This window comes from Girardinichthys multiradiatus, chromosome 4 (assembly GCF_021462225.1).
Source record: "Girardinichthys multiradiatus isolate DD_20200921_A chromosome 4, DD_fGirMul_XY1, whole genome shotgun sequence".
NCBI classification, from domain to species: Eukaryota; Metazoa; Chordata; class Actinopteri; order Cyprinodontiformes; family Goodeidae; genus Girardinichthys; species Girardinichthys multiradiatus.
The window spans coordinates 22,036,720-22,057,375 of record NC_061797.1 but is presented as its reverse complement, the minus strand read 5'-3'; the positions used below and the strand labels follow the sequence as shown (position 1 = coordinate 22,057,375).

Genomic DNA, 20,656 nt, shown 5'->3' with positions numbered 1-20,656 from the left:
GTGAAAGCTTCACAGAATGCTAAGTGGGTTATATTAATTTATTTTTCATTTTCAGTGTACGACTATGCTACTGTGGTGAAAGAACAATTTATTTTGAGGCGTTTTTTACACATTTTTACCAGGGTTGTCAAAAAACTTGGTGGGCTTTTCTATCTTGCAGTACTTTAGGTCATTAGAGTGTAACTACCATTGTCGGCCAGCAGGTAGTAAAATTGCACAAGTTTCTGGAATTTGTTTTAACATGAACAAAAATTCTAGCGAACTTTAAGTTGACATTCATTTTTGAGAATGAAGTCACACCAGCTGTTTGTTTTGTGCATGTTTTGACCTCTGACATCTCCACCTAAAACTCCACATCATCTTTTTCTTTGTTCTCTCAGGGAGCATCCAATCGGAGACAAGAGCTTTCAGTGCTACATCCGCCAGCAGTCTGAGAACACCACCTACTCTATCTAGCAGCAGCTTGGCATATTTTTTTCTGTTCTGCCCAGAACCAGCATATTTTATCATTACTGCGAGAAAGGCCAACTCTAAAGCAACCCAGTGTCTGGTAATGAGTTGGAAATCTTTTTCTTCTTAAGAAGGTAAAAAAGAGCAGGTGCATCCAAGCCAAATATTTTTTCACAGACAACTCTGAAGCTGGTTTGGCAACAGGGATCCTCTGATTTACTGATATGTTCAGTTTTTAAGGAAACCTTCAACCAGACTTAAAGCTGTGTTGTGTTGACTGGGCATCCTTCTCGCAGCGTCTCTAAGCATATTTCTGCAAATTTGGAGAAACTAACCTCAGATCAGTGGGAAGAAGGAAGGGATGGAAAAGCTGAGATATTCACAACACACTGTATTCAGACCTGGTGTCCTTTCTGTGATGCGACAAGAAAAAACTAAAAACATTTTACTGGACACTTTTGACGGTGACCAACACGCACTTTAATTGCCTCCAGATCCATGGATGAACAAGCCTCGCAGCACACTTTGAACATCCTCTTTTATCTGTTTCATTTTAGTTTTTTTTTTTATTGGTTGTTGAAATGTTTAGTTGCATTTCACCTCCAACAGACCAAACTTAAGAAGGACGAAATAACAAAATATTTTTTCTGTTTGGGTGATTTTGTCCTTATGCACTTGAGTTTTTTTGTGTTATTGTTCTGTTTTATCCCAGGTCCCCTCTGTAAGGCTGCGGGTGTCAAGGGGATAATCGAAGGGATCACTGGGACCAAGAAGATCTGAAAGCAGCTTGACATGAGCTGTAAATTCTCACTCCACACACAATTGTATCTTTCTTTTTAATCTTTATCATCATGGTAAGCCTGGTTTAGGTCAGATCGGTTGTCACATACATGTGTGACCTGTATGGAGGGTAGCAGAGAAGAGTTTAGGTGTTTTTAGCTGCTTACACAGAGTCTTTGTGTGCTCTAAAATAATTTGACAGCATTCAAACAGCAGAGAACTGGTTTTGGTTTTTGTCCACAATGTTCCAGGTACTCTTAACTCAAATCCTTAACATCCTTTATGAATTATACTTTATTTTTTGATTGGCCCAAACAGGGACTAGAATCAGAAACAATGTGACCACAGTCATATAAATTCTTCAGAGAATTAAAAGTAATTACATAAAATGGGAGAAATGCATTTTATATATTAATATATCTCCATATTTTAGCAAATTACGTAACTAGCATAAGAAAAAAGCTGAATAGTTCAATAAAACAGTTTCTGGAACCTTCTAAGCGCCTGTGGATCTGGAGCCCATTTAGTAAAACATATTTTTCAGGCACAGAAACACATTTGTTCATTCCTGAAATGTTGCTTTCACACTAACGTAACTTTTATACATTAACAAAATTCAGAAACAAAATTGTTTAGCCCTCTTTGCTTCAGGTCTGTCTCCACCACTCTTCTTCCCATTCAGAGGATGCTCTTCTTTATGATAATCTCTGTAAAAGATGTAATATTGGCTTATAGAGTCAAGTTCTTACAAACAGCAGTAGGAGGGAACCAAGAAACTAGATGTGAATCTAGGTTAATGGATGACCTTTTTGTGTATTACTAACAGTGCATGGTGAAGTTACTTCAAGTTACTTGGGATAAGTTCACCTCTAGAAATCAACCTTTTGGCCAATCTCACATGCTGCTTTGGCTGGAAGGTTTTCTCACTCTGTGTAGGTAGCTAAAGCCACATTACTATTGTTGTGACATGCAGGGACAGTGTTAGAGAAACGTCATTACAAAGATTTCTTTTCCTTCCTATTATTCCATAAACTAACATTTTATCCAGTTTAACACAAGCTGTAATTTTGTGGTTCGTGTGGAGTTGATTTGGGCTGCCATAAAGTTGCAGTCCTTCTGTTCCTTAGGTCCTTTAGGAGAAATCACCTCCTTCTTGTCCTCTTCCTCCCCTTGTGTTCTGATGTATATTTTGTGCATTCCTCTGAGAAGCTGTCCGCTGTGAATCTTACCGGACCGCAGCTCAGAATCCGTCGAAGGTACAGGTTTTATTGTTCTTGCGTGGTTCTTTTTGTCGCTCCACGCTTTCCGAAGGCGGCCACTCTGAGGTACGCTCTCATTCTTGCCAAACCTGTGCATACAAAGTGTAGCTGTTGCCCTGATGGTCTCTTTGAAAAAAAAAAAAAGAAGAAGCAAATTTTGTATTTTCTACACCTCAGTTCATGTATATTTAGCCTCACAGGTGTTCCTATGAATACAGGATCCCAACCAGTGCCAGTCATGATGTTTCTAAAATCAACTTTTTAAAAAGCAATCAAAAAATATTATTTAGATATAATTTTTTTCTTACTTAGCCTAAACGGTTTTTAAAAAGTTGACCACTTATTCAAACAATATTCTTCTTCTCTGCAATGAACGTGGTGAATTTTAAGGAAGCTCCTTGTTTTCTATCTTGCCATACACAAACCTTGAACTGAATGACTGAATTGTTAGTGTGTGTGAGTATTTTTGTGGTGTTTTAATGATGAATTTTATTGCCAATTAATTTAAACCTTGTGTTACAGGTCATTTATTAAAAACAACCACTGCCCGCAATTATACTAAAGACACTATTGTCCCACTCTGGCCTGATTTAGTGCTCCTCTATTGTAGATCCTTTATTATTCTCCTCTAAAAAAAAAAAAAAAAAAGAAAAGAAATCGTTTGCCAATAAATGATCCCAACTGAAATATTGAGACAACAGTGTTGCTTTAACTTCTGAACTGTTTTTCCCTTCAGTTGCTAATTTTCCTCAGGTGTATGAGAGTCATATTTATTATAATTTTTCAGTAAAAAGTCTGCTGAGGTAGTGCAGCTTTGGCAGTTACAGTAAGAGCACCTCCTCTATCCCGAAAGCCCCCCCTCCCAAAAAAAAAGGGGGGGGGGGGGCTGAATTATGCAATAAAGAAGATATGCAATAATACACAAAACACAAATCAACAGTTCACGCCTGCTGACCTTTTGCAGGAAAATGCCTCTAATAACAGAGAAATGGTATAAAGGGAGAACAGTGTATTTTGTACAAATATTTTAAAAGTATTAAAGTGTGTTAAATGTGTACATACAACAGCTGAATGAATGGTGCAAATGTGATGTGTTTTTTTTCCTGAATAACTAAATGAATACAATATTAATGTAAATCTGGTGTCTCTGTCATTTATTCTGCGTTTTGTTGTCGTTTTTTATTGGAATCAGAGTTAAAGAGATATTTAAGTCAGTCTTTGCCCTGTAAGACATGAACAAGGGATTAGTTGGGATGACAATACCCCTACTATGTTTCACAGATGCAGCAGAAACAAGCCCATACCATAACACCACTACCTTGACAAGTATGCTATGTATTTTTACTTCTCTCAATACACGTATTATTTTGGTCTCATTTGTCCACAAAAATGTGTATAAGTGCCTTCCAGCTTATCTGAGTAAAAAAAAAAAGAAAGTTAGCAATGGTTAGTAAGCCTACTGTCAACACTAACTGAGATCCTTTGTTATATTTTATATTTTACAGAGATCCAAACAGATGTTCTTAAATATAATATTTGACTGTATTTTAAAACTTGTCTCATTAATATTGCTTTCTTTATTTATTTATAGAACGTTTTTTTTTTTTTTTTTTTTTTTTAGGAGATTTTAGCTCAGGAGAATATTATAGGGCGCTTAATCCTTGTTTAACTTGAAATACTGTAAAAACCCTGATATATATACACTGCTCAAAAAAATAATGGGAACACTTAAACAACACAATATAACTCCAAGTAAATTGAACTTCTGTGAAATCAAACTGTCCACTTAGGAAGCAACACTGATTGACAATCAATTTCACATGATGTTGTTCAAATGAAATAGACAACAGGGGGAAATCTTTGGTGATTATCAAGACACACTCAATAAAGGAGTGGTTCTGCAGGTGGGGACCACAGACCACTTCTCAGTACCAATGCTTTCTGGCTGATGTTTTGGTCACTTTTGAATGTTGGGGGTCCTTTCACACTCGTGGTAGCATGAGACGGACTCTACAACCCACACAAGTGGCTCAGGTAGTGCAGCTCCTCCAGGATGGCACATCAATGCGAGCTGTGGCAAGAAGGTTTGCTGTGTCTGTCAGCGTAGTTTCCAGAGCCTGGAGGCGCTACCAGGAGACAGGCCAGTACACCAGGAGACATGGAGGAGGTCGTAGGAGGGCAACAACCCAGCAGCAGGACTGCTACTTCTGCCTTTATGCAAGGAGGAACAGGAGGAGCACTGCCAGAGCCCTGCAAAATGACCTCCAGCAGGCAAACAAATGGGCATGTGTCTGCACTAACGGTTAGAAACCGACTCCATGAGGATGGTATGAGGGCCCGACGTCCACAAATGGGGGTTGTGCTCACAGCCCAGCACCGTGCAGGACCCTTGGCATTTGCCAGAGAACACCATGATTGGCAAATTCACCACTGGCGCCCTGTGCTCTTCATAGATGAAAGCAGGTTCATGCTGATCACATGTGACAGAGGGGACACAGTCTGGAGACACCGTGGAAAGCAATCTGCTGCCTGCAACATCCTTCAGCATGACCAGTTTGGCAGTGGGTCAGTAATGGTGTGGGGTGGCATTTCTTTGGAGGGCCGCATGGCCCTCCAAAGAAATTTTTGCTTTTGCTCCATCCACCAACGTCACGTTGCACCACAGACTCTCCAGGACTTGGCGGATGCTTTAGTCCTGGTCTGGGAGGAGATCCCTCAGGAGACTATCCACCGTCTCATCAGGAGCATTCCCAGGCGTTGTAGGGAGGTCATACAGGTACGTGGAGGCCACACACAATACTGAGCCTGATTTTGACTTGTTTTAAGGACATTACATCAAAGTTGGATCAGCCTGTAGTGTGTTTTTCCACTTTAATTGTGTGTGTGACTCCAAATCCAGGCCTCCATTGGTTAATAGATTTGATTTCCATTGATAATTTTTGTGTGATTTTGTTGTCAGCACATTCAACTTTGTACAGAACAAAGTATTCAATGAGAATATTTCATTCATTCAGATCTAGGATGTGTTATTTGAGTGTTCCCTTCGAGTTCTCCTGTAAATCTGGGCGCTGTGGGCTCCAAGTCCTGTATTGTGTTTTAGTGGAGCTGTTTTCCGCTTGAGTTCAGACTCGCTAAGTAAACAAAAGCCAGAGAGCGTCAGTCGAGTCAGCAGCGCTCCGTAGCTGCCTCCCTCCCTCTCTCTTTCTCTTTTTTTTTTTTTCACCGAAACACTTTCGGGAAAAATAAAGTTTTTTCTCGTCCTCTCACCAATCTGCGCTCGGCCAGTCTTTCCCCAGAGCCAAACCGTGGCCTGTAGCTGGAAGAACGGCTCGACTATGAGGAGGCAGAAGCGGGCTCTTGGGAAACCCTTGGCTTGTCTCGTATTACTGGTGACGCTCGCCGATGCTTATCGATGTAAGTACGATCGCTGCATTTGCGCTTGCTGGAATCAACAGGAAGGCTTGTCAGTTTGCATTAAAACTCCAACTGTGGCCCCCAGACTGAGCTCCCAGTCTGGATGAAACCAGCTGTGTTAGATTCAGGACTTTTACATAAAAAAATGTATTAATCAAAAGGGGTGGGGGTGGGGGTCATGACTTATACACCGTGAAACAAAAAGCCTGGACATGAGCCGCTTACAACAACTAGGGGGGTATTTCTGGGAAATAACGGTGTCGCAATGAACTCTTTTCATGCCAATTCATAGAGGAGCAACAAGATTGGTCCAGAAACACATGGGCCGGCTGTCATAAGGGAAGAGAGGAGCTGCAAGCTACAGGGATCACTCAGGCTTTGTTGTATTCCTATACTAAATTAATCACATGTGGTAACCTGCAAATCAGGAAGTCTGTTCTCTTTACACAAAGAAGCTGTGTGAACCTTTTTTGAAACCAAAGTATCTGTGTTAGTCCTGAGCCAGAACACAGCTTCCCAGTTCCTGAGCAGGCGCCGGAGGGCCAACTCTCTGTTTGAGGAGAGCAAGAAGGGCAACCTGGAGAGGGAGTGCATCGAAGAGGTGTGCAACAAGGAGGAGGCCAGGGAGATCTTCGAGAACCACCCAGAGACAGTAAGGGCCCCTACGCCGTTCGATGGATTTGCAGGACATCTCTGATTTTAAAACCAGCTTTAGGAGGCAACAAAGGGAATTCGGACCAGGGTGGCAATGAAAACAAATAGCTGAGCACTGAAGTACCACTTAAGCAGCAGAACTAGAAGAAAATGTAACGCAAAAGACCTTCAGCTATTATTAATCTAGAGGTGAATTTGCAAAACTCAGATTTGTTAAACGCATATAAGGTGTGAAAGATAAACAGATAAGCTTAAGTTTACCTCTTCAAATGTGTGTTTTAAGTTGCCTTAATGGCAGCTAACACAAATAACAGATGAACAAAAAGGCCCTCAGCATCTAAGACTCTGGTTCAGTTTCTAGTCAACCAGACCTTAACTGGTAGCCTTGTTTCCTTTCACTTTCCAGCCAGTGCTGCCTACAGAGCCCTCCAGATTTATTGGTACATGTATTTAAAGATGCTCTGGTATTTCAGATGCATACATTTTATAGCAACTGCTAAGGATGGAGGGTGCCATATCTAGATTGTATCTATCTATTGAAAGTTGCCTAAAGGAGAATTGTAATCCTCCACCAAAACTATTTAAAAAAAAATTCCTTCTTTAGAATAGCGGCTTTATGTTTTTTAGAAACCTTTTTAATATTGGGTCTTTTATATTATGTTTTAAGTCTTGATTTTGAAATATCTAAGGTTTATTAATCTGTTGTTTTTTTGCAGGAATACTTCTACCCCAAATATGTCTGTGAGTTTGCTGTTTTTATTTTTCTTGCTATGTTTCAGCATATTTAGTTCTTCCTGGCTCATGATTTATTTTGTCAAACAACACTTCTCGTTGCAGTGTGTTTGGGTTCCCACCGTGTTGGCATCAACCACTACTCCGACTCCAACATCCCACCAGACCTTCGAACCTGCGTGACGGGTGAGAGGCTGAGAGTTTAATGAAGGGTCTGTTTCAGCTGTGAAATGCTGCTAGCATCAACCCCTATGAGTTTGTGTATCCTAATTCAGAGATCAGTAACCAGTGCACACCGTTCCCATGCTACAAGGAGGGCTCAAAGCGCTGCGTCGACGGCCAGGCCTCCTTCACGTGTGAGTGCAAGCCGGGCTGGAAAGGACTACGCTGTGAGGATGGTCAGTTCTCATACGTCTTTTTTGGGGGATTTTTAACTTTGCATGGGTTTTTACTTTAACTGGGCTTTTCAACTTAGGCTGAATATACACTCACCGGCCACTTGTCCAACTGCTCGTTAACGCAAATTTCTAATCAGCCAATCACATGGCAGCAACTCAATGCATTTAGGTATGTAGACATGGTCAAGACGATCTGCTGCAGTTCAAACCGAGCCTCAGAATGGGCAAGAAAGGTGATTTAAGTGACTTTGAACGTGGTTGTTGGTGCCAGACGGGCTGGTCTGAGTATTTCAGAAACTGCCGATCTACTGGGATTTTCATGCACTACCATCTCTAAGGTTTACAGATAAGAGAAAATATCCATTGAGCGGCAGTTCTGTGGGTGCAAATGCCTTGTTGATGCCAGAAGTCAGAGGAGAATGGCCAGACTGGTTCGAGCTGATAGAAAGGCAACAGTAACTCAAATAACCACTGGTTACAACCAAGACATGCCGAAGAGCATCTCTGAACGCACAACACGTCGAACCTTGAGGCGGATGGACTACAGCAGCAGAAGACCACACCGGGTGCCACTCCTGTCAGCTAAGAACAGAAAACTGAGGCTACAATTCGCACAGACTCACCAAAACTGGACAATAGAAGATTGGAAAAACATTGCCTGGCCGATTTCTGCTGCAACATTCGGATGGTAGGGTCAGAATTTGGCGTCAACAACATGAAAGCATGGATCCATCCTGTCTTGTATCAACGGTTCAGGCTGGTGGTGGTGGTGTAATGGTGTGGGGGATATTTTCTGGGCACACTTTGGGCCCCTTAGTACCAACTGAGCACTGTGTCAACGCCACAGCCTGCCTGAGTATTGTTGTTGACCATGTCCATCCCTTTATGACCACAATGTACCCATCTTCTGATGGTTACTTCCAGCAGGATAACGCACCATGTCAGAAAGCACAAATCATCTCAGACTGGTTTCTTGAACATGACAATGAGTTCACTGTACTCAAATGGCCTCCACAGTCACCAGATCTTAATCCAACAGAGCACCTTTGGGATGTGGTGGAACGGGAGATTCACAACATGGATGTGCAGCCGACAAATTTGCAGCATCTGTGTGATGCTATCATGTCAATATGGACCAAACTCTCTGAGGAATGTTTCCAGTACCATGTTGAATCTATGCCACGAAGGATTAGGGCAGTTCTGAAGGCAAAAGGGGGTCCAACCCAGTACTAGCAAAGTGTACCTAATATAGTGGCCGGTGAGTGTATTTTTAAAACCTTCTAGTGACTCAACATTGCTCTGTGATATGTGTTGATTTCTGCAGACATCGATGAATGCTCAGATCCTGCGTTTCCAGCAGGATGCAACCAAAAATGTCACAACATACCAGGTAGTTTTATCTGCTTGTGTGAAGAAGGCTTCTTCATCAATGACAACATCAACTGTGTTGGTAAGACCTTAAGTTGTACGAGAATCTTATGAGGTCTGTGTTTTTAATGACAGGATCTCACAATGTTATGGTTTAAAGACAGATTCTTCACAACAGCTGAGCACACAGACAGCTTGTTTTTCTGCCCAATACTTTTTTTGGTTTTATTCATGTGGATAGCTGAACCCTTCATGCCTCAAATCGCAAACTCTGGTCCCCCAGCTGTTGCCCTCATGGAACACATAATTTGTTATCTCTGACCCGATGGGTCAACTGATTTGCTGAAAACACCAACACACAGCCTAAATAACTCAAAGTTATGTGAAACAGCATACAGCTTCTAGACAGTCACTCTCCCCCTTTTTGTCCATTTGTGCGTCTCCTACCTTGTTTTGTGTGGACAGCTCACTGTTTATCCAGTACAAAGTCTTCACAAACACGGACTCAGGCGGTTTGATAATTTGGCTTTCTGTTTTCATTTGATGGGCTCCTGGGAGTGAGTAAGCTGCTTTACTGTTCCATATTGTGCGTGTGAGCCTCATGTTGAGTTACTGGTTTTTTCCACGGTGTACGCTGACAAGTAAACTAACCGTTAGAACCGTTTTATTCACTTCAGCTTCTACTCAGAATTAGATATTTTTATCAATCTGTCAGATATAATCATTTTACATTAGGTGTTTTTTGTGCGTAAAACCTTCTTAAAAAATTAAAGGTTTGCAGACAGACTTTGCAATATTGCTGTATATATTTCCATGTGACAACATATACTGTACAAGAGATTGTATAAATTTGCTTCCGTTTGTAAAAAATATAAATATTTCTTAAGTGGCTCTTATTTTGATCTCTAACAAGAGGCCTTTATCATATTTACCTCCAGATATCAATGAGTGCCTGTTGTACACCAGTATTTGTGAACGACCAGCTAAATGTGTCAACACACCAGGCATGTATGAGTGCCAGTGTCCCCTGGGATTTAAATACAACTTCACTTCCAGGACCTGCGATGGTGAGATCTTTATCTGTTGTTACCCTTTTAGGTTCAGCTTACACCCAGCATTCACATACTGTCACCTTAGGTATTGAATACATTGATAATAATAGTAACACTACAACATTTAATTTAAAAGCGCCTATTAGTTCACTTAAGGAAACTGTACAATAAAAGACCCAGAACAAAAGAACAGTTAAATTCAATCAAATTACAGAATATGATTTCTTAAGGGCTGCATGGTGATGCAGTTGGTAGCAATGTAGCCTTTCAGCAAAACGATTGTGGGTTCAAATCTGGGATCTTTCTGCATAGAGATTGCAGGTTCTCGTGCATGAGAGGGTTCGCTCTGGGTACTCCAGCTTTCTCTCACAGTTGAAAAAACATGACTGTTAGTTAACTGGTCTCTCTAGGTTGCCCTTAGGAATGAGGGTGTGCATGGTTGTCTGTCCTGTGTTGCCCTGTGATGGACTGTCGACTTGTCCAGGGTGTACCTCGCCTCTTGCCCAATGACTGTCGGAGATAGGCACCAGCTCCCCCCGCGACCCTGCACGAATAAGTGGGTATAGACAATGGATGGATGGAAGATTTCTTAAACAATTGAGTTTTGATTCTTGATTTAAACAAAGGGAGAGAGTCAATAATTTCGGATGTCTGGCTGGAGGGAGTTCCAGATTTAGGGAGTAAAGTGGCTAAATGCTGTACTCCGAATGGTGCTAAGATCGCTGGAAGGCACAGCTAGGTGGATGGAGGATCACCTAAGAAAACAGGAGGGCGTGGCAATGTGCAGGAGATCTGACAGATGAGGAGGGGTGAGGTTGCAAATGTCTTTGAATGTGTATAGGAGAATTTTAAATAAAACTCTTGATTTAACCGGAAGTCAGTTAGAGCTGGGGGACAGGGGTGATGTGCTGGAAAGAGGGTGATTTGGTCACAATGCGGGCTGCCGAGCTTTCGAGGATGACACCCAAACCCTTAACCTGAGGTAAGGGGGAAACAGGGGAACCGTCGATAGAAATTAAGAACTACATTTTGGATAGAGTAGATTTGGTACCAAAGAAAAGGATCCCTGTATACATAGTCATTGCATCTGAAACCAACTTTACATGCATTTTTTGGACCACCAGTGGACTATTCTGCTTTATTTCTAAACAAATCTGTCATTTCAGATTTTGCTTCTAATGGGTAATACTTAAAAAAAATTCAAGCTACCTCGACACCTATTTCACCAAGCAATTCAAACATCTTTTAAAATCATCGTTGCAGATGTAGACGAGTGCAAGATGCATGCATGTGACGGGACCTGTCAAAACACGGTGGGCAGCTACACGTGCCACTGTGACGGCCGTCAGGGTTTACGGCTGGCAGCAGACAAGCGATACTGCAAGAGTATACCTGTTTGCGTGGATCTGATGGACTATAAGCACCCTCAGATGCTTTACCTGGGGGAGCAGTTTGCTGGCTTTCCAGTCATCTACCTGCGCTTTCGCCTTCCTGAGAACACAAAGTAGGTGTTTAAACATACCTAAGCATACATTGATGAATGTTACTGCAGTTTATTTTTTGATAGATGTTTCCTCGTACTCGTCGTCTTCCACTTCATCCGGGACCGGGTCGCGGGGGCAGCAGACTCAGTAGAGACACCCAGACTTCCCTCTCCCCAGACACTTCCACCAGCTCCTCCGGGGGGGAACCCAAGGCGTCTCAGGCCAGCCGAGAGACCTCCTGAGGGAGGCGTCCAGAAGGCATGTAGTATAGATGCCCAAGACACCTCAACTGGCTTCTCTCAATGTGGAGAAGCAGTGGCTCTATTCCGAGCTCCTCCTGGATGGCAGAGCTCCTCACTGTATCTCTAAGGGAGTGCCCGGCCACCTGGATCTCGTTCTTTCGGTCATGACCCAAAGTTCATGGCCATAGGTGAGGGTAGGAATGTAGACCAACCGGTAAATGGAGAGGTTCGCTTTTTGGCTCAGTTCTCTCTTCACCAAAACGGACCAGCACAGTGTCCGGATTACTGCGGCAGCCGCACCAATCCATGTGTTGCTCTCCCGCTCCATTCTCCTCTCACTAGTGAACAAGACGTCAAGATACTTGAACTCCCCCACTTGAGGCAGGAACTCCCCTCCAACCTGAAGAGGGCAAGCCACCCTTTTCTGGTTGAGAACCATGGGCTCGGACTTGGAGGAGCTGATCTTCATCCTAGCCGCTTCTCACTCGGCTGCGAACTGCCCCAGTGCATGCTGTGGGTCTTGGCTAGAGGGGGACAGCAGGACCACGTCATCTGCAAAAAGAAGAGACGAAATCCACTGGTACCCAAACCAGACACCCTTCGGCCCTTGGCTGCGCCTAGAAATCCTGCCCATAAAAGTTATGAACAGGACCTGTGACAAAGGGCGGCCCTGCCAGAGTCCAACATGCGCTGGGAACAGGTCCGACTTAGTGCCAGCAATGCGAACAAAACTCCTGCTCCACTTGTACAGAAACAGGATGGCCCCTAATAAAGGGCCCCCAACTCCGTACTCCTGGAGCACCCCCCACAGGGCACCACGAGGGACACCGTCGAATGCCTTCTCCAGATCCATAAAACACATGTGGACCGGTTGGGCAAATTCCCATGAACCCTTGAGTACCCTGCATAGGGTGTAGAGCTGCTCCAGTGTTCCACGGCTGGGACGAAAACCACACTGGTCCTCCTAAAACTGAGGTTCAACTATCGGCCAGACGTTCCTCTCCTATACCCTGGCATAGGTCTTACCAGGAAGGCTGAGGAGTGTGATCCCCCTATAGTTGGAACACACCTTCCGGTCACCCTTCTTATGAAGGGGGACCACCACCCTGGTCTGCCAGTCCAGAGGCATTGTACCCGACCGCCATGCAATGTTGAAGAGGCGTGTCGACCATGACATCCCCACAACATCACTAGACTTGAGGTACTCGGGGCGGATTCTCATCCACCCCCGAAGCCCTGCCACCTTGGAGCTTTTTAACCACATCGGTGACTTCAGCCTTGGTGATGAAAGAGTCCAACCCCGAGGCCCCATCCTCTGCTTTCACCAGGGAATGTATGACGGCAGGATTGAGGAGATCCTCAAAGTACTCCTTCCACCGCCTGATAATGTCCCCAGTCGAGGTCAGCAGCTCTCCACCCCTACTGTAAACAGTGTTGGTGAAGCACTGCTTCCCCCTCCTGAGGCACCAGACGGTTTGCCAGAATCGCTTCGAGGCCAACCGGTAGCCCTTCTCCATGGCCTCACCAAACTCCACCCAGACCCATGTTTTGCCTTTGCCACAGCCCGGGCCGGGCCGTGGCATGCTTGGCGTCACGGTACCCGTCAGCCGCCTCAGGAGTCCCATCGGCTGTGGTTGGGTTCTTCAGCTTGACGGCATCCCTTACTGCCGGTGTCCACCAGCAGGTTCGGGGATTGCTGCCGCAACAGGCACCACAGACCCCACGGCCACAGCTACGGATGGCAGCATCGACAATAGATGTGGATAACATGGTCCACTCGGACTGTAGGTCTCCAACCTCCCCCAGAATCTGGTCAAAGCTCTCTTGGAGGTGGTAGTTGAATAAGTCATTGGCCGAGGGGTCCGCCAGACGTTCCCAGCAGACCCTCACTATACGCTTGGGCCTGCCAAGTCAGTCCGGCTTTCCCCTCTTCCAGCGAATCCAAGTCATCACCAGGTGGTGATCAGTGGACAGCTCAGCCCCTCTCTTCACCCGAGTGTCCAAAACATGCAGCCGAAGGTCTGAAGACACAACAACAAAGTCGATCATCGACCTCCTGCCTAGGGTGTCCTGGTGCCAAGTGCACCGATGAACACCCTTATGCTTGAACATGGTGTTCATTATGGACAATCCGTGACTAGCACAGAAATCCAATAATGAAATGGCACTCGGATTCAGATCAGGGAGGCCATTCCTCCCAATCACGCCTCTCCATGTGTCACTGTCATTTCCCACGTGGGCATTGAAGTCTCCAGCAGAATAACGGAATCCATGGGAGGGGCACTATGCAACAACCCGACAAGGACGCCAAGAAGGCCGGGACTCTGCGCTACCGTTCGGCCCATAGGCCGAAACAACAGTCAGAGACTTGTCGCCAACCCAAAGGTGCAGGGATGTGACCCTCTCATCCACTGGGGTAAACCCCAACACAAGACTGCTGAGCTTGGGGGCAACAAGCAAACCCACCCCAGCTCACTGCCTCTCCCCGCAGGCCACTCCGTAGAAGAGAGTCTAACCTCTCTCGAAGAGCTGGGTTCCAGAGCCCACACTGTGCGTGGAGGTGAGCCTGACTATTTCTAGTGGATATCTCTCGACCTTCCGCACAAGCTCAGGCTCCTTTACCCCCCAGCGAGGGGGCATTCCACGTCCATAGAGCCAGTCTAAGCATCCAGATATAGGGTCATCGAGGTCTCCAGGTTCATCCGCTGCCCAATTCTCTTTGCACCAGTCCCACATGGTCCCCCTGCAGGTAGTGGGCCCACTGGGGGATGGCCTCGCGTCTCTTGTTCGGGCTTGGTCCGGCTGGGTACCGCGAGGAGCAACCCAGCCATCAGGCGCTCTCCGATGAGTCCCTGGCTCCAGGGTGGGACCCCAGCTCTGCCGTACCAGAAAAGGTCATGTGCCTCGATTTTGTGGTCCTCATGAAGGCGTCTTGAACCGCTCTTTGTCTGACCCGTCACCCAGAGCCTGTTTGCCATGGGAGAACCTACCAGGGACATTTAAGCCCCAGACAACATAGCCTCTAGGATCATTCTAGCACCCCTCCACCACGTTAAGGTGGCGGTTCAAGGAGGGGTCATTTTCCTCATTTAGTGAACATTTCTGAGACTGCAGATATTTTTTACCCAGGAAACAAAATTAACCTAAAAAGTTCCCTAACCGTGACCGAACAAAACGCACTGTAGCGATTAGGTTTTGTGATAGTTCTGTGATTTTAATTGCTTTTGTTGCATATTGTGTGTTCTTTTTCATCTGTATATCCTTGTTTGTTTTAGGGTATCTTGCACTTTTATTACTGTACTTGTTCTGTCTTATAACTTCCATTACTGTTTGTATTTTTGCATCATGTCTTACCCTTTGTTGATTCATACATGACTGCTTAAATTTGGTTTTGTTTGTGTCAGCATACATGACCTTCATGTTAAAATGTAACAATGGAGGCCAAAAACCAGCATGGAAATGGCTATTACTATTTCAGTGCACATAACCATAAATAGTTGTGCATTACCTTCTGTTTTTCAAATATGTCATTCATCTTAAATGCTAAAATAAAAGCATGATTATTTATTTATTTGTTTTGTTTTTTCACAAGCAGCTTGATGCATGTTTACTACAGTGCAGTTAACTGAATACATAGCATAAAAGAGAAGTCCATTTATCATAAGGGATGCTGAAGAAACTGGTGCAATGACTTAATATTTCCATAGTGACAGTCAGGGTTGTCTGTGGGATCAGTTTGTAAACTTGTTTGTTTTATTTCATTATTTGTTTTGTCTTAATAGATTCGCAGCTGAGTTTGACTTTAGAACATTTGACCCAGAGGGAGTTGTTCTGTATGCAGAGTCTTCCTCGGACTCGTGGTTCATGTTGGGGCTAAGGGCTGGTCGCATTGAAGTCCAGTTTAAAAACCAGCACACCTACAAGGTTACAAGCGGAGGAAAAGCCATCAATGATGGACAGTGGCATGTGGTAAGGCAGTGCAACAGATCAGTGATTGGCTGCATACAGAAAAAACAGCTTATTTCCCTCTAACCGACAGAGGGGTTGCCGAAGTATTAATCGATTCATTAAACTGATTAAAGATGTCCTGCTCTGAAAGCTATAAGGTGTCAGCCTCAAGCAAAGTGACGGAGTGTTGTGATATGTTTGATATGCAGATCTCAGTAGACGAACTGGAAAGCAGCATCAGTGTGAAGATCAGTAAGGAGGCTGTGATGAGCATCAATAGCCCTGAGAATCTCTTTACTTCAGTCAACGGCAAACTGGAGACCAAAGTCTACATTGCTGGTCTGCCGAACCGCACAGACAGTGTCATGAAGCCTGTAAGCAGGTCCAATTCCAGCAGAGAAATTTCAATCACAAGGCTAAATGGATTTGACACATGAAAACTGAACTGGTCTCTGCTCCTCTGTCAGATCAATCCCCGACTCGATGGCTGCATCCGTGGCTGGAACCTAATGAACCAGGGGGCGTCCGGGGTCAAAGAGGTCATTCAGGAGAAGCAGAGCAAACACTGCTTCGTGTACGTGGAAAGAGGGTCTTACTTCTCAGGGGCCGGATTGGCACACTTCAACATAGACTACAGTGAGTAAGTTAAGACATGCTTCATTAATCCCTGTGGGAAAGCTTTGGGTGTGTGCTTAAATAATCATGAGGCTGTGCAGCACGACTGAAAGTAGATCTGAACATGCTCTCTTGGTTTTAAGACAGAGACAAGTTTTATACATTTCATACAGGAGGGTAAAAGAAGCAAAAAGGTAACAGCAATAATATAAATATAAATCCTATATTAAAAAAATCCTGCTTAGAAAAAGACAAGCCTCAGGCTGAAATTTTAACTTTGCACAGGCACAAACTGGAAATCAGCGGTGAGCTACAGGTCACTGTTAATGCTTGAACTTTGCAATGTTCCACATTTCAAATGGAATTCAGAAAATATGCTTCATATTGACATAATTTAGGCTTGAATCCGTTTTACAGATTAATCAGCTGCTAATCTTCCTTTCTAAAACATCCCAAATTCAAATTTGATAAGGAGCAAGGCCACGAAGTCCCCTGAATTTATTAATAGGGCAATTTTGAAGCACGTTTTGCTGACTAACCATGAGTGGATTAAAAAGGCTTAACGTTCACTTTCCTGAGACATACAGTTGTGGCTGAAAGTGGCACCTCTGAAATTTTACCAGAAAATTATTGCAATTACACATGTTTTGTCATACACGTTTATTTCCTTTGTGTGTATTAAAACAACACCAAAAAGCAGAGAAAAAAGCAAATTTAACATAATTTCATGGATTTCTCCAGAAATTGGCCGAACTAAATGATTGGCACCTTTTCAAAATTAAATTAAACAGGTGTGGGACATATAGATATAAGATAAAAGAGGAGAGTGTGTCTGTGTGTGCCACACTAAGAGGAAAGAAAGAGAAAGAGGAAAACCGTCTGAGAATCAAGACTGTGGAAAAATATCAACAATCACACGTTTACAAGTCCATCTCTAGAGATCTTGATGTGCCTTTGTCCACTGTAGGCCTACTCAGCATAATCAAGAAGTTTACAACCCATGACACCGTAGCTAATTTTCCTGGACTGAATAGAAGAGAAAAATTGATTAAAGGTTGCAACGCAGGAGAGTCCAGATGGTGGATAAGCAGCCCCAATCAAGTTGCAGACTGCAGGCTCAGGGTGCATCAGTGTCATCGCAAACCATCCGTCGACATTTGAATGAAATGAAAGGCTCTGTCAAGAGACTAAGGAGGACCCCTCCTGCTGACACAGAGACATAAGAAAGATAGACTGCAGCCAAAATGTACGTGAGGAAGCCAAAATCCTACTGGGAAAATGTCTTGTAGACAGATAGAGCTGTTTGGTTAAGCACATCATTCTGTTTACCGAAAACGGAATGAGGCGTACAAAGAAAAGAACATAGTAGGTGGAGGTTCAAATAGGTGGAGGTTCAAATATGTTTTGGGGTTGTTTTGCTGCCTCTGGCACTGGGTGCCTTAAATTTGTGGAAGACATCATGAAATCAGAAAATTACCAAAGGATTTTGGGTCGCAATGTTGGACCCAGAGTCAGAAAGCTGGTGTTGCATCCAAGGTCATCTAGATTTCATTGAACACCTGTGGAGAAATCTTAAAATTGCTGTTGGGAGAAGACACCCTTCCAATATGAAAGACCTGTAGCAGTTTACAAAAGAAGAGTGATCCAAAATTCCAGTTGAGAGGCGTAAGACGTTTGTTGATGGTTATAGAAAGCAATTGATTTCAGTTATTTTTTCCAAAGGGTGTGCAACCAAATATTAAGTAGAGGTGCCAATAATTTTGCCTGGCCTGTTTTTTGGAGTTTTATAGTAAATTATGTCAAATTTAGCTTTTATCCAATACCCACAAAAGAAAAAAAACACGTGTTTAACAAAACGTGTAACTAATAATTTTCTGGGAGTAATGCTTTCTTTTCTTCCAAAACTTCAGGGGTGCCAACACTTTTGGATATGAATTTAATCAAGTAATTTGGAAATTGCATATAATTTGCAACAAGCTTAAGGGTTTTTACCACTACCTGCAAATGTGGTATTATTAGAACCTTTAAGTTCAAGTAAAAAGATGGGGTTTCCTATGTTTCATTTAACAACAATCATATATTTGTTTTTTTTCTGTGCATAAATAGGTGATTCTAGGAGCTGGAAGGTGGATGTAATGATGAACATCCGTCCGTCCAGCAGCACAGGTGTTCTCCTTGCTCTTGTCTACAACAACACAGTCGCCTTGTCGGTTGCCGTGGTAACAAAAGGAGAAAAAGATGCAGTGGGTTTTTTAATACTAATAAATACACTCATGTTCACATCAGATCAAACTTTTGTGACGTCATTTGCATTTGCTCTCCAGAACCTGCAAGTGTTCCTGGACGGCATCTCTGTGGCCACACTGGACTCGCTGATGTTGTGTTACCCCGATCGACTGATGGTGCAGCTGAACGTGACTCCGACAGAAATCCAAATCTCAGCAAACACCTCCACTGTCAGCTACATAAAGTCTGACGCCCTGCAGAAAGCACTGGAGCACCTTAACACCACCATGCAGAACCCCATTGGCACGTACATTGGTGGGATACCAGGTTAGTTGAAGAACAAAGATTAAAATTATCATCTATAGGTCTAATAAAAGACCACACCTGAGACTAAAGGAGAAAATGAAAACTGGGAATGTGCTGCTCTCATTAGTGGATCTGTTAAAGCCTACACATGTCAATCTCAGGGTGGGGCTATATCACTTTCAGGAGTCTTAATAGAATATGCAATGATGTTGCACAATCAGTTGTTAAAGCTTCAATCTAGTAGCGCATTTTTTTATCTAACAAAGTTTCATTGATAGTAAAAACACGTAACAAAGGATTAGTAATAAAGTATGAATTCCCACTGCAAGATTTCACAAAAATGTTTTTCAAAGCGCATCGAAGAAATAAACTGTCGATTCCACTTTCTTTCTACTTTGGTCAATGACATCACAGGAGGCACAAATATTGAGCAAATTAACAGACATTACTAAACACTATAAATATAATACAAGTGGACAGCTTTGTGAGAAGAATTTAATTTAAAATATGCAAATGAAGACAAAACAAGACAAATACAAATGCATGTATTGAAAAGTTTAGTTGTCTAATGCCTTATGTGATGTCACAAGAAGGGGTGTATGAGCAAGAAAGCTTGTTTTTGGGATGGTAGATTTTATTGTATTAAAATTACATTTTTCAATAAAATAGAAAAAGCCAAACTGAACAAGACACCTTTTATACGTATACCCTTTTTTTTCTCTCACATAACCTTTTTTATCTGACATTAATTCAGACCAAATGTTTCCTGTTTAAGGTCAGTTAGGGTGACCAAAATTATTTCTATCTCCTCAATGACAGAATAGTAAGATTAAGATTTTTTTTAATATATATTTTTACCTATTTCCTTAAAGACACGTTTACATGAACTATGACTACTGTACCTTTAAACACATGGGGCAAGGCCAGATGATGGACCTTCTCCATTCTTGGCTTTGTAAGCTTCATGATGGGTAATTCACAACATTGAGTTCTAATATAAGCACAACTGTGGGTGTATTTTAATGCGACACCACCCATTATGTCCTTTTGTCACATAAAGGGATAATCAAAAGAAGTCCACAAATATATCAATAAGAGTTCTCTGTACCTCCACACATCCGCTTAATTCTTTCAAGATGCATGAAGATGACACGTTCATACAAACGTGTAAATGCCGAAATAATTTTGTTATTCCTAACTCATCTAAAACAGGAAACGTTCAGTCTGATTAAATATCAGACAGTGAGAAAAAAAAGGTTATGTGTGTTTTTAATGCAGTGTATGCGAACTTCTGGTTTAATACCTAAAGATAATTTAAATGATTTTACAGAAAAGCCCAATAGCTTTAAAGTCTTCACTAATATTTTATAGATATTTAAATGACATTTTTTAAACTCTCTCTTGAAGTCTGACCTCTCTTTGTTTCAGTTGCCGTCCCGTTGCATGCCACCCCGGTGTCAGCCTTTTACCACGGCTGCTTGGACATTGCCATAAATGACAGACAGCTGGACTTTGATGAAGCTTTGAGTAAACACAACAGCATAAAGTCTCATTCCTGTCCTCCTGTCCGTGACCCAGAACACCGTCGGCCTGCGTAGGAAGTGACCTTAATTAGCAAATCATTAAAAAAGGCCTGCAAATTAGCCAGCGCCCCACATGGGACACATTGAGATATGTTGGCTACCCAACATATCTCAATGTGTCCCATGTGGGGCGCTGGCTCAAAGT

At 43.0% G+C, this 20,656-nt stretch overlaps 2 protein-coding genes across 3 annotated transcripts in view; both read left to right on the top strand.

Annotated features, from left to right (window-relative positions):
- Positions 1-3,626, top strand: part of rasa3 (RAS p21 protein activator 3) — a 50,078-nt gene extending 46,452 nt beyond the window's left edge. For both annotated transcript variants that reach the window (XM_047363252.1, XM_047363253.1), the window contains one exon: positions 381-3,626. In XM_047363252.1, the coding sequence (XP_047219208.1) occupies positions 381-456 (76 nt within the window). In that variant the 3' untranslated portion in view covers positions 457-3,626. The remainder of the gene's footprint in view (positions 1-380) is intronic.
- A 2,022-nt stretch (positions 3,627-5,648) lies between these two features.
- On the top strand, positions 5,649-20,622 carry pros1 (protein S). The gene is made up of 14 exons (XM_047363955.1): positions 5,649-5,903; positions 6,398-6,555; positions 7,274-7,298; positions 7,395-7,475; positions 7,565-7,687; positions 9,012-9,137; positions 9,994-10,122; positions 11,371-11,611; positions 15,616-15,802; positions 15,991-16,155; positions 16,249-16,417; positions 18,503-18,639; positions 18,721-18,949; positions 20,357-20,622. The coding sequence occupies exons 1-14, from the start codon at positions 5,825-5,827 to the stop codon at positions 20,524-20,526; spliced, it is 2,019 nt and encodes a 672-aa protein (XP_047219911.1). The 5' UTR covers positions 5,649-5,824; the 3' UTR covers positions 20,527-20,622.
- Positions 20,623-20,656: the final 34 nt, after the last annotated feature.

What these genes read in the sequence shown, in the direction of transcription:
- pros1 (XM_047363955.1), top strand. Translation starts at nt 5,825, where the DNA reads ATGAGGAGGCAGAAGCGGGCTCTTGGGAAACCCTTGGCTTGTCTCGTA. An exon ending in GCTCGCCGATGCTTATCGAT is followed by an intron (nt 5,904 to 6,397) that starts GTAAGTACGATC and finishes TATCTGTGTTAG; the next exon opens with TCCTGAGCCAGAACACAGCT. An exon ending in GTACATTGGTGGGATACCAG is followed by an intron (nt 18,950 to 20,356) that starts GTTAGTTGAAGA and finishes TCTTTGTTTCAG; the next exon opens with TTGCCGTCCCGTTGCATGCC.